This window comes from Polypterus senegalus, chromosome 7, assembly GCF_016835505.1.
Source record: "Polypterus senegalus isolate Bchr_013 chromosome 7, ASM1683550v1, whole genome shotgun sequence".
Classification (NCBI taxonomy): domain Eukaryota; kingdom Metazoa; phylum Chordata; class Cladistia; order Polypteriformes; family Polypteridae; genus Polypterus; species Polypterus senegalus.
This window is the reverse complement of record NC_053160.1, coordinates 76161963-76175919: the sequence shown is the minus strand read 5'-3', so window position 1 is coordinate 76175919 and position 13957 is coordinate 76161963. Positions and strand designations below refer to the sequence as shown.

At 41.4% G+C, this 13957-nt stretch overlaps 1 protein-coding gene across 8 annotated transcripts in view; it reads left to right on the top strand.

Annotated features, from left to right (window-relative positions):
- The window catches only part of pam (peptidylglycine alpha-amidating monooxygenase), a 402733-nt gene that overhangs the window by 186530 nt on the left and 202246 nt on the right, over positions 1-13957 (top strand). For all 8 annotated transcript variants that reach the window (XM_039758909.1, XM_039758910.1, XM_039758908.1 and 5 more), the window contains exon 4: positions 853-910. In XM_039758909.1, the coding sequence (XP_039614843.1) occupies positions 853-910 (58 nt within the window). The remainder of the gene's footprint in view (positions 1-852; positions 911-13957) is intronic.

Below are 13957 nucleotides of genomic sequence, written 5' to 3'. Positions count from 1 at the left end.
GTTACCAGTTTTTGATGCTAATTAACTTCTTTAGCCTTAGCTTTAATTAGCTTGACTTGAGCCCCTTAGTTGTTTTTCCTTAATTAGCAGCCAGACAGTAATGAGACATAAGCAGGACATGAACAGCTCACCCTGTACCCATCAAACAAAATCTGAAAATAAAGATGAAGGTCTCAGTAAGGTTGATCCCTCAGGTTACCAAAACATTTTAGGAGTTCATAGAAAAAAACAGAATATCAACAGTTTTGGAAATGTCTGCTGTGGCAAAAAGAGAGTAGCAACAAGCCATGGAATTGAATAACGGGTTTAATTAACAACAAGAATCAGCTTCTCATTAAGGAACTGGTTAGAGTTTGAAGCCCCAATTTATCTGGTCATCTGTTGGCTCGTTTCATGTCTCATTTCTGTTTGGCTGTCATTTAATGAAGAAGAGAATCAATTCAGAAGACTTAATCCTTAAAAACAGGGCTATTAAAATAGAGAGAAAAGAAGTTAATTGGCAGTGAATACTGGGCACTGATTAGGAAAAGGGTTAGGAAGAAAACCTGCACCCACTCTGGCCCTCCAGGCCTGGAGTTTGACACCTGTGGTTTAAAGAAATAATGCAAAAGGGTAACTGATAAATTAGCTGAGAACAACCCAACTAGAACAATTCTCCTCTAAGTTTATATATAGAAAAATATTACACTAAATGTTGAAGACTGTATTGCGTTGTCAGAATAATGGACCCACATACAGAATAGCCTTTTTTCTCTCTTAGCTTGAGCTTACTGTTTATTTTTTATTAGTTATTACACTATAAGAATGATTTAACTGTCCTTATTCAGTATTATTTTTCCTTCTTTCTTATAGTCTGACAGCTACTTCTGTATGTCTGTCCACGTGCCAAGGGAAGAGGACACTTATATAGGTGAGTTTATTTATATCATTATTGGCAAAATCATCTTAATTAAACCTTTATTTTAAAATGTAGTTATGTATTTTTGGGCGGCTCGGTGGCACAGTGGTAGCGCTGCTGCCTCGCAGTTAGGAGACCCGGGTTCGCTTCCCGGGTCCTCCCTGTGTGGAGTTTGCATGTTCTTCCCGTGTCTGCGTGGGTTTTCTCCGGGTGCTCTGGTTTCCTCCCACAGTCCAAAGACATTCAGGTTAGGTGGATTGGCGATTCTAAATTGGCCCTAGTGTGAGCTTGGTGTGTTTGTGTGTCCTGCGGTGGGATTGGCTCCAGCAGACCCCTGTGACCCTGTGTTCGGATTCAGCGGGTTGGAAAATGGATGGATGGATGGTTATGTATTTTTAATTTTTTTTTCTTTCTGTAATTCCAAAGCCTTATTGTCTGGCAGTGAATTGATAAAATGAAGAAATAGAACATTAAATGTGGTGATATCCTAAAATGTTAAAGTCAAATCTCTTGCTTGCCTGTCTAATAGCTGACAATAAAATATCAACAAAAATCTCACAAAATGGAGATATATAGCATGATATAATATATATACAATTGTATACAGTATATACAATATGAGTGTACATGTATATATGTGTGTGTATGTGTTGTAATATGAGGGGGGAGTCAAGCTATAGTTAGAAAATGGAACGAACCTTAACAAAACTGATAATGTCATTTCTCAATGTAGTCTCCACCCTTCTCAATTCACTTGCACCACCTGCTTGGAAGTGCCTGAATTCCATCAGAGTAAAAGGTTTTGTATTATCCTCTAGCTTGACTATCCCTCATAAGACTAACAGAGACAGTCAGAGTGCTGTGGCATCTGCTGGCAAACCCTGTATAAATGAAAATGATTTAAATCAAAATAAAGCATGTGAAAAAGCAAAACCAAGTCTTCTCACCCTGGAGTCCTATTCTGACTGTGGTGCAGGTGTATGGACACTGGATTTGACGTTAGTGGGGGAGAGCTGTCAATCTTCCAGTCTAAAGTGCGAGGGAAAGAGAGAGTGTTATCACACAGCGCCTAACACCATAATATTGCTGGAGAATTACCATGAACTAACCCCTTAAAATTTCTCCAATGCACACATACTAACATAAATAACAATTTAAATATGTGTGTATATATGTGTATATACTTATTTATGTGTATATATGTATGTTTGTATATGTATACAGTGATCCCTCACTATATCGCGCTTCGATTTTCACAGCTTCACTCCATCGCAGATTTTAAATGTAAGCATATCTAAATATATATCGCAGATTTGTCGATGGTTCGCGGATTTCTGCGGACATTGGGTCTTTTAATTTATGGTACATGCTTCCTCAGTTTGTTTGCCCAGTTGATTTCATACAAGGGACGCTATTAGCAGATGGCTTAGAAGCTACCCAATCAGAGCATGTATTACATATTAAATAAAACTCCTCAATGATATACGATATGCTTCCCGCGCGGTGCTTGATTGTTTGCTTTTCTCTGTCTGTCTCATTCTCTCTGCCTGATAGAGGGAGTGTGAGCAGAGGGGCTGTTAGCACAGAGGCTGTTTGCCTAGAGGATACGGACGCACCTCTACAAAATGCAGCTTTATCGCGGTGCTTTGGCATACTTAAAAGCCCAAAAGCACGTATTGATTTTTTGATTGTTTGCTTTTATCTCGCTGTCTCTCTCTGACATTCTCTGCTCCTGACACGCATTCTTTAAAGAGGAAGATATGTTTGCATTCTTTTATTTGTGAAAAAAGAACTGTCATCTCTGTCTTGTCATGGAGCACAGTTTAAACTTTTGACTAAAGGGTGTTAGTTCATGTCTAGAGGGCTCTAATAAGGTTAACAGTGTGGGAGAGTTTATAAGGGCTTAAAATTTATAAAAATAACCATACAAACATATGGTTTCTACTTCGCAGATTTTCATCTATCGCGGGGGGTTCTGGAATGCAACCCCCACAATCGAGGAGGGATTACTATATACAGTAGACCCCCACGAAGTTGCGGCTCAGAGTTCGCGGCCTCAGTCATTCGCAGATATTTCCTTAGAACCTAACTAATAATTGTTAGTGGAAACCGCAAATATCCACTGCAATTTTATGGCTTTTTTCATGGCAATACTGTACTGTAGAGAGAACAGGAAGCAACTGTGGCTTAGGATAGTGAAAGTAGCCAATAGAATTTGAAACTGCAACTCCCAGCAGTCCCTGAACTGGATCTGATTGGTCTTCTGCTGAGGGTGCTGGGGCTGTTTAGGTCAAAGGTTGTTAGTGTGGCTTTTAAAAATGAGGCCGGTGTCACCATAAGCAAAAAAAAGTTTTGTAATTTGTGTTTTCAAGTTCCTGTCTGTCTGCCTTCTGTTGGGTTACCTGTACTTATTCATTTTGTCCTGGATCGCTTTGTACGTCTGGATTGTCTGCCGTCTGCCTGGGTACATGAGAACTGTAAGTGGATTCATGGCCATCCTGCAAAGAAAGGAGTGCTCCTGAACCCGTCTTCACCATTTCAGGAACTACCGGTAGGACTATCTGTACATTCCCATTCAACGTGTGGATCTCTGGACTATCTATTTTCATCATTACATTTCATTCGTTGCCGTTTTTCATGAACTTTTTCATGATTTACTGTATGTATTTTGTTTGTGCTTTTTGTATTTAATGTGTAATCGCCGTAAGGGGAACAGGGGTGGTATCGTTGTTTTCTTATTTCATTTGTTTTCATTACATTCTTTATTTGCTGTTTGATTACCAGCTTTGTTTTTGTCTTTGTTTGTGAGTGTGTGCGGGTTGGGTCAAGGCTGGGTGCGTCCCTGGACTCTCCACCATAAAAGTAAATAAATCACCGTCTTCTCCATTTTGTGAATCTTAGCAGCCCCTAGAAGACACAGACGCTCCTCAAAAATCCCCTTTTAAAAAATTCTGATAGATTACAGTACCTCCATATTGCTCCCTTACTTGCTGGGCTTACTTCTCGCGCGACGCTACATTTACTTGAAAGCCTGAACAGCACCTGTCCTTTTTGGCTGATTGATTTGTTTCTCTGTCCTCCCCCAGACATTCTCTGCACCTATTGGGGTGTTGCAGTCCCCTATGATGTTTGTCTATTCTTTAATCCACGACTAACTGCATACTGAGCTCCTTTTACTTCTGAAAGAGACATGTTTGTTTGAAGTGTTTGAATAAAGTTACTGTCTCTACAATCTCCTGTGTTTCTGTGCAATTCTGTGACCCAAGTGTGACACCCTGCAGTACTTCAGCCTCACAGCACTTACGTGCTTGCGGTCAGCCAGTTCAAGCGCAGTTGGCTCAGTGTACATATTGTTCTAGTAGTTTTTTAAATAATTTTTACAGTTCATTAGCAGTATGTAAAATGATCAGTATTGCAGTAATTGTGATGCTCTTTGCATAAAAAAAAAATGTGTTTCATTAGTTTACCTTTTTCTTTGTGAATTATGACGTTTACTTAGTGCAGCAAAAATTATTTGGCGTCCAGGGATGCATTAACCCCTAACTATGTGGCAGTTTAAGGGTTAAAGCCCCAAGATGCCACCGAAACGAGCTGCAACATCTAAGGATTCTGGCAATGAAAACATGCTTACATGAATTGCAGTACATATAGTGATAACATCTGTATTTTACATTCTAGCACTGCGGGAGACAGCAGTGCAGTATACAGGTTTACCTTTACATTCTTTATTTTTAGGTAATGTATTAGGCTGAGTTTAAAATGAAAGTGTTTTGGGGGCATATTTAGGGTTTAAACTATGAAAATAGGCATTTTTTGTTTTTAACCACATCCAAAATTTGTGGTTTTTGACAATTCGCAGGTGCTGTAGGAACGTAACCCCCACGAATTTTGGGGGTGTACTGTATGTGTATGTGTGTATGTATATACAGTATATGTATGTGTATATGTGTGTATGTATATATGTATGTATGTGTATGTATATATATATATATATATATATATATATATATATATATATATATATATATACTTTATTAATCCCAAGGGGAAATTCACATACTCCAGCAGCAGCATACTGATAAAAAAAAAATAAACAATATTAAATTAAAGAGTGATAACAATGCAGGTAAAAACAGACAATAACTTTGTATAATGTTAACGTTTTAACTCCCAGGGGGTGGAATTGAAGAGTTGCATAGTGTGGGAGAGGAACGATCTCCTCAGTCTGTCAGTCTGTCACCTTAACTTCCGGCGCCGCATCCGAGTGGCAGCCTTTCCAGCAGCTCCGTATATGACTTTATCTTTTTACCTTTTAATCTCTATTTCACTATTTCACTGATCACTTCTACCACTTTCTTTTATGTGGAATTGCTCCCTGGACACTTTTACTATTTTACTATTTGACATGGATTTTACACTCCAGAATCGCCTATTCAAGTAGTCAGCTTAAAGCACTGAGAAGAGATGCTTATGCCGGTGTGGTTCCTTATTTACCTGTCAAGGTAAGAAGACGATATCGGGCAGCCGAGCGCAAAGATAAAAGATAAGATTAAATCGAGACAACTTGAGAGAAAGTGGCGTTATAAACCGTCGGTGCCTTCTGTGATCCTGGGAAATGTAAACTCACTACCAAATAAGATCGACGAACTGGCTGTGCTGGTGGAAATGTCAGAACCTACAGAGAATGCAGCTTGCTGTGTTTTAATGAAACGTGGCTAACGTCTCCCATCCCAGATGCTAACGTGGAGCTACCTGGGTTTAGCAAAGTTAGAGCGGACAGAGACGCAAGTACCTGCGGAAAGAAGAAAGGAGGAGGACTTGCTCTCTATGTCAATACAAAGTGGTGCAACTCAGGACATGTAAACGTTTAAATCTTCACTTGCTGCAGGGACATCGAACTGTTGGCCGTAAGTCTGCGTCCCTATTACTTGCCCAGAGAGTTTGGACATGTGATTGCTGTTATTGTTTACATCCTCCCTCAAGCGGAGATGGCGAGTGACATCATCCATTCCGCAGTTGCTAAGTTACAAACGCAGCACCCTGAGGCACTTGTGCTAATCGCTGGAGACTTTAACCATGTAACGCTGGACAAAACATTACCTGCCTTCTCCCAGTATGTGGATTGTAACACTCGGGAAACAGGACTATCGACCTACTGTATGCAAACGTTAAAGACGCATACAGCGCTACCCCGCTGCCTGCGCTTGGGAAAGCAGATCATAACCTGGTTCTGCTTCAGCCTCAATGAGTGAGGGCGCTACCTACAACTACACGCTCATTCAGGAAGTGGTCCCCTGAGGCAGAGCAGGCTCTGAGAGACTGCTTTGGAACTACAGACTGGGATATATTGCTTGGGTCACATAGTGAGAACATTGAAGAGGCTGTTGAATGCACAACTGATTACATCAACTTCTGTATGGACATTGTAGTTCCAGTAAGAACAGTATGCTGCTATGCTAACAACAAGCCATGGGTTACAAGTGACATCAAGGGCCTTTTGAACCAGAAGAAAAGGGCTTTTAAAGGTGGTGATCAGCATGAGCTCAAGCGTGCAGAAGGAACTCGAGTCCAGCTCAGGGCGCGAAAGAGCAGTACAGGAGAAAGCTGGAGCAGAAGTTGCAGAACAACAGCATGAAGGAAGTGTGGGATGGGATGAAGATTATCACTGGCTGCAGCTCGAAGCGGGATGCCGCCATCGAGACAGACGTGGAGAGAGCAAACCAAATGAACAACTTCTTTAATAGGTTTGATCACAGTAACCCACTCTCACCTCGAGTACTGCATCCTCCAACCATCCTTCTGCTGATACCAGCATAGGTGAGACATCCCCACCCACAATTACAGCAGCCCAGGTGAGCAGAGAGCTGAAAAGACTTTGTGCCAGCAAAGCAGCGGGTCCAGATGGTGTATCGCCACGACTGCTGAAGGCCTGTGCGTTGGAACTGGGGAGTCCTCTACAGCGCATCTTCAACCTGAGCCTGGAACAGGGAGAGTCCCAAGGCTTTGGAAAACATCTTGTATCACCCTGTCCCAAAGGTATCACGTCCTAGTGAGCTGAATGACTTCCGGCCTGTTGCTCTGACGTCACATCTGATGAAGACCATGGAGCGGCTGCTGCTTCACCACCTGAGGCCACAGGTCCGTCCGCCCTCGACCCTCTGCAGTTCGCATACCAGGAGAAGGTGGGAGCGGAGGATGCCATCATCTATATGCTACACGATCCCTCTCCCACCTGGACAGAGGCAGTGGTGCTGTAAGAATTATGTTTTGGACTTCTCTAGGCCTTCAACACCATCCAACCTCTGCTCCTTAGAGACAAGCTGACTGAGATGGGAGTAGACTCACACCTGGTGGCATGGATTGTGGACTATCTTACAGACAGACCTCAATATGTGCGTCTTGGGAACTGCAGGTCTGACATTGTGTTCAGCAATACAGGGCACCGGGGACTGTACTTTCTCCGGTCCTGTTCAATCTATATACATCAGACTTCCAATATGACTCGGAGTCCTGCCACGTGCAAATGTTCGCTGATGACACTGCTATTGTGGGCTGCATCAGGTGTGGGCAGGAGGAGGAGTACAGAAAGTTAATCAAAGACTTTGTTAAATGGTGCGACTCAAACCACTTACACCTTAACACCAGCAAGACCAAGGAGCTGGTGGTGGATTTTAGGAGGCCCAGGCCCCTCATGGACCCTGTGATCATCAGAGGTGACTGTGTGCAGAGGGTGCAGACCTTAAATATCTGGGAGTGCAGCTGGATGACAAATTGGACTGGACTGCCAATACTGATGCTCTATGTAAGAAAGGTCAGAGCAGACTATACTTTCTGAGAAGGTTGGCATCCTTCAACATCTGCAGTAAGATGCTGCAGATGTTCTACCAGACGGTTGTGGCGAGTGCCCTCTTCTATGCGGTGGTGTGCTGGGGTGGCAGCATAAAGATGAAAGCCGCCTCACGCCTGGACAAACTTGTTAAGAAGGCAGGCTCTATTGTAGGATTAAAGTTGGACAGTTTAACATCTGTGGCAGAGAGAAGGGCACTAAGCAAACTCCTGTCAATCATGAATAATCCACTGCATCCACTTAACAGTGTCATCTCCAGACAGAGGAGTAGCTTCAGTGACAGACTTTTGTCACTGTCCTGCTCCACTGACAGACTAAAGAGATCGTTCCTCCCCCACACTATGCGACTGTTCAATTCCACCCGGGGGAGTAAATGCTATCATTAATTTTATTTTCATTTTTTTTTCATTACTATTTAATTTAATATTATTTCTTTGTATCAGTATACTGCTGCTGGATTATGTGAATTTCCCCTTGGGATTAATTATGTATGTATGTATGTATGTATGTATGTATGTATGTATGTATCTATGTATGTATGTATCTATCTATCTATCTATCTATCTATCTATCTATCTATCTATCTATCTATCTATCTATCTATCTATCTATCTATCTATCTATCTATCTATCTATCTATCGCTGAAGCTACTCCTCTGACTGGAGATGATACTATTCAGTGGATGCAGTGGATTCTCCATGATTGGCAGGAGCCTGCTCGGCCACGGATGTCAAACTGTCCAGCTCCATGCCTACAATAGAGCCTGACTTCCTCACCAGTTTGTCCAGATGTGAGGCATCCTTCTTCTTTATGCTGCCTCCCCAGCACACCACCGTGTAGAAGAGAGCACTCGCCACAACTGTCTGATAGAACATCTGCAGCATCTTATTGCAGATGTTGAAGGATGCTCGTCTTCTAAGGAAGTATAGTCGGCTCTGTCCTCTCTTGCACAGAGCATCAGTATTGGCAGTCCAGTCCAGTTTATCATCCAATACAATACAATACAATTTTTATTTATAGAGCACAATTTAAAAACAACCGAGGTTGACCAAAGTGCTTTACAACACTATTAATAAATACACAATAAAACAGACACAAATTATAAAACATGATATCACACAAGCTGTAAACACAGGTGAAGTTCCTAAGGCCAAAAACACAGAACAATAGTTCAAGAGATGTTGAACGCCAAGGAAAATAGATACATTTTAAAAGTGGACTTAAAAACAGACAAGGTTGGAGCAGTTCTAATGTGAAACGGGAGATCATTCCATAACTTTGGACCAACAACAGAAAAGGCACGGTCACCTCTGGTTTTTAGTCTTGACCTAGGCACTTGCAACAAATTAAGATTAGTAGATCTGAGTGATCTTGATGGAATGTAAGGCTGTAACAAATCAGTTAAGTACTGTGGGGCCAGACTATGTAAAGATTTAAAAACAAACATTAGGATTTTGTAATCAATTCTATATTTAACTGGCAGCCAATGAAGTGAAATTAAAACCGGCGTAATATTCTCGTATTTGCACTTTCCTGTGAGAAGCCGGGCTGCTGCATTTTGGACTAACTGCAATCAAGAGATACAAGACTGAGAGACACCGACATATAAAGAATTGCAGTAGTCAAGCCGAGATGTTACAAATGCATGCATAGCTATTTCAAGCTTCTTTAGAGATAGAAATGGCTTTACTTTTGAAAGAAGACGAATATGGTAAAACAAGACTTAACCACTGTACTTATCTGCTTATCAAATTTGAGGTTACTGTCAAACAAAACACACAGATTTCTGACACATGAGGTACTGTACGGTGATAGAGATGTACTGTTAAAATCATATACGCATTGATCAGTGGGACCAAACACTATGAATTCAGTTTTACTCTCATTGAGGCTCAAAAAGTTTGTTGCCAGCCAAAGTTTTAGCTCCTCCAAACAATCCAAAATAGGCTTAAAGGCATTCTTATTTCCACGCATTAAAGGAATATAAATCTGAGTATCATCTGCATACAGATGGAAAGAGACCCCATATTTACTAAAGATAGACCCTAATGGAAGCAGATAAAGAGAGAACAACGCTGGACCCAGAATCGATCCCTGAGGTACACCAGATCTTAACTGTATCTCAGAAGAGGAATGGTGCCCAATATTGACCACAAACCTCCTATCAGAAAGATATGACCTAAACCATTGTAATACTATGCCCCGTAAACCAACGACGCTTCAAGGCGTGAAATTAGAACGTTATGATTGACCAGATCAAAGGCAGAGCTGAGGTCTAACAAAACCAAAGCCATAAACTGGCCAGAGTCCGTAGTCAACATGACATCATTTAAAACTCGTAAGAGGGCTGACTCCGTGCTATGGCAAGATTTAAAACCAGACTGAAATTTTTCGCAAATAGAATTATAAGATAAATGTGACTGAAGTTGGTTTAAAACAACTCTCTCAAGGATTTTAGATAAAAAAGGCAGATTTGAAATGGGACGAAAATTAGACAGCAGTGTGGAATCAAGATTTGTTTTTTTAAGATGAGGTCTCACTGTAGCAAGTTTGAAATCATGGGGAACAGTACCAGTTTGGAGACACTTGTTAATAACAGACAGCAGATCAGGGCCAACAGTGTCAATAATCTGCCTGAGAAAGCGTGGTGGAATAACATCCTGGGGACACATTGTGGATTTCAAACTAGACCTAGTCCTAATCAAGGTGTTCAGGTTCACAGACTCAAATCCAGACCACATAGAACCAGAATATGGAGCTTCAACCAATTTATAAGAAGACATTGACAATGTAGCTGTTATTTCAGAGATCTTATCATTAAAATAAACAGCAAAATTCTCACATAGAGTATCAGATACCTCAGGAAAAAGATTAACTTTTGGATGAAGTGCAGTCTCAATAGTAGAAAATAAAATATTTGGCTTATAGCTGTTTTGTGTTATTAACTCTGAGAAATATTTACACTTTGCTGCCTTAGCAGCTCGCTGAAAGGCAGAAAGAGAATCCCGTAGGATTTCATACTAAACTTGTAATTTGTCTTTTTCCACTTTCGCTCTGCCTTCTACAAGCCTGTCTAAGGGAACGAGTGGTATCATTATGCCAAAATACTGAATTTTGCTTACGTTTTTTCACCCTTAATGGTGCGATAGAATTTAAGATATTTAAACAATTATTATTAAAATTACTAAGATGTTCATTTGCATCCAAGCAACAAGTGAGAGAGTCCATAACCTGAGTAGCACTTAATAGTTCATACTTCGAAGAGAATTCTTCTCTTGAGCGATCCGTAAAAATACGAGACCAGCGTAACAGTGATGATTGGCTTGGGTTATTTCCGTCGAACAACATAGAAAACCGAATAGGCAGATGGTCAGATATACCAGCGTCCATGATCTTTATATCAAACAGTGACAGACCACGAGATAGGATCAAATCCAATGTATGTCCCTGAGCATGAGTAGGTCCAGTCACCCATTGCACAAAATCAAAGGAATCAATTATACTAAGAAAATCCTTTGAAAATGGTTTAGAGCCACAACACACATGGATATTAAAATCTCCCAGTATTAAAATCCTGTCATAACTAACGACAATTTCACTCAGAAATTGAGCAAATTCATTAAGAAAATCCTTATTAACATTGGGTGGTCGATAGATGACAGCAAAAACAACAGGGTTCACTAGAGAAAGTTGAAACAACAGAACTTCAAAACAATTATGAGGCCCAGGTGACAGTCGGCTACAGAGATACGAGTTTTTGAACACTGTAGCCAAGCCCCCACCACGGCCAGATAACCGAGGTGAATTGAAAAAGCTACAGCCCTGGGGCAGGAGTTCGGTGAAGGGACTTAAATCACCAGGTTTAATCCAAGTTTCGGTAATACATAAAGCATCCAGAGCATGTAAAGTAAAAAAGTCATTTAAGATAAAAGTCTTATTTACCAGCGAGCGTGCGTTGATTAAAGCCACATGAAACGGCAACTCACCCTGGGGTTGTGTGGAACTTCGAATCGGTCGAAGATTAGACTCATTTACTCCACCACGCAAACACGCGGAGGAAAACGCGAAAGAAACAAGGCTGGGGACAACTGGTCGAAGCTAACGATACGATGCATCCAGCTTAACGCCAATGAAGACGTAACCCGCGGATCATCCCAGTCCCGACAGACAGCAGGCAAGCAGAAGATCTCAAACGAGCTGCGACTCCACCTCGCTTTCCGCGTTTCCTCCTTCGCTTCCTTTTCCAGGGTAAGTCAGTAAGATGCCGACACTGGCAAACAGGGAAAATGCAGGAATGAGTGGGCCGCGGAAAGGGACAAGGCGCACAAGCGTCAATCCTAGATGACGCACAAGTGTCGGTCCTAGCTGTTTCAAAAGCCACTCGAATGTTCAGAAGTGTTTGGCGGTCATAGACCAACGCCGTTTCACAGCTAGTAGTTAAAATAGACAAAAATAAAAACATAAGCACTAAAAACAACAGAGACAGAGAGAGCGAAAAATGGCATGCCAGATACAACGGCGCCATGTTCACAGCTTAGTATTTTAGTAGTTCACAGCGGTATTTTTAGGTCTACACCCTCTGCACACAGTCACCTCTGATGATCACGGGGTCTGTGAGGGGCCTGGGCCTCATACATTTCACCACCAGCTCCTTGGTTTTGCTGGCGTTCAGGTGTAAGTGGTTTGAGTCGCACCCTTTATATATGTGTTCATGTGTATATGTATGTATATGTGTATATATGGGGAAGCACGGTGGCACAGTGGTAGCGCTGCTGCCTTGCAGGAAGGAGACCTGGGTTCACTCTACATGTCTGTGTGGGTTTCCTCCGGGTGCTCCGGTTTCCTCCCACTGTCCAAAGACATGCATGTTGGGTGCATTGGCGATCCTAAATTGTCCCTAGTGTGTGCTTGGTGGGTGTGTGTGTGCGCCCTGTGGTGGGCTGCGCCCTGTCTGGGGATTTGTTCCTGCCTTGCGCCCTGTGTTGGCTGGGATTGGCTCCAGCAGACCCCGTGACCCTGCGTTAGGATATAGCGGGTTGGACAATGACTGACTGACTGTGTATATATGTATGTGTATATACTACATATAAGTATGTATATGTACATACTATATATATGTATGTATATACGCTTTGTTATATTTTTTCTTATTGTGTGGTTGACTGTTTAGAAGCCTTACAATCTGTGGGTAATGTCCCTGAATCTACTGATGTGATAGCTGAAGTTTTTTTATTCTATTTATAAGGCCGATAAATTTGTTTAAGTCATGAATAGAAGGTAGCTGGGTGCAAGTAATATTGACTTTGCATAAGGAGTCACTTGGAACCTGGGACTTTTCCTTAGCGCTGGGCACAACACACAATCATACCTGGATGATATACCATTTAATCCTAGGACACACACTTATGCACTCTCATACACTCCTTGCATTAATTGAAATTCTATTTGAATTAACTATGACATCTTTGAGAAGACACATTCAATAAGTAGATCTTTTTTGAACAATCCTCTATCTGGTTGTGTTTGCCTGTTATTTTATTTGTAATTCTGTTTAGATCCAGCAACCACTTTACTCTCCAAAAAAAACCAACAGAAAAACCTTTAATGTCATAGCATTCTTGGTATGTTTATTTTACATTACAATTCATGCATTTGCAACATAACATAAGCAGGTATGATGTATTTGTGTAGTTTGTCATCTGGCTTGTTTTACTTACATGTTCATATATATGTCCTTCTTCTGCTACTCAGATTATTTGAAAGTTTCCATATTGATTTACAATATTCAGGTGTTTGGTGTCCAGGGGCCTCATGTATAACGCCGTGCGTAGAACTCGCACTATAACATGGCGTAAGCACAAAAGCCGAAATGTGCTTACGCGACAGAAAAATCCAGATGCAGGAATCTGTGCGCATCTAACTTCCACGCTCTTCCGCTACATAAATCCCGATCAGGGTGAAAACTAACGCTCGTGCACGCGCATTTTGTAACGCCCCAAATCCTCCCAGAATTATGCCTATTTGAATATGCAAATCAATATAAATCGCCCTTAAGCGCAGCCTTCTGTGAAAAGACAATGGGAAAAGCACGGGGGGAAACATAAGAATTTCAGCGAATACCAAGTGGAGGCAAAGGAAAAACATACTATTTGTTCAAATAAACCGTGGGATAATCAACAAAATGAAGTTGATCGAGTGACATAGCGTGTTG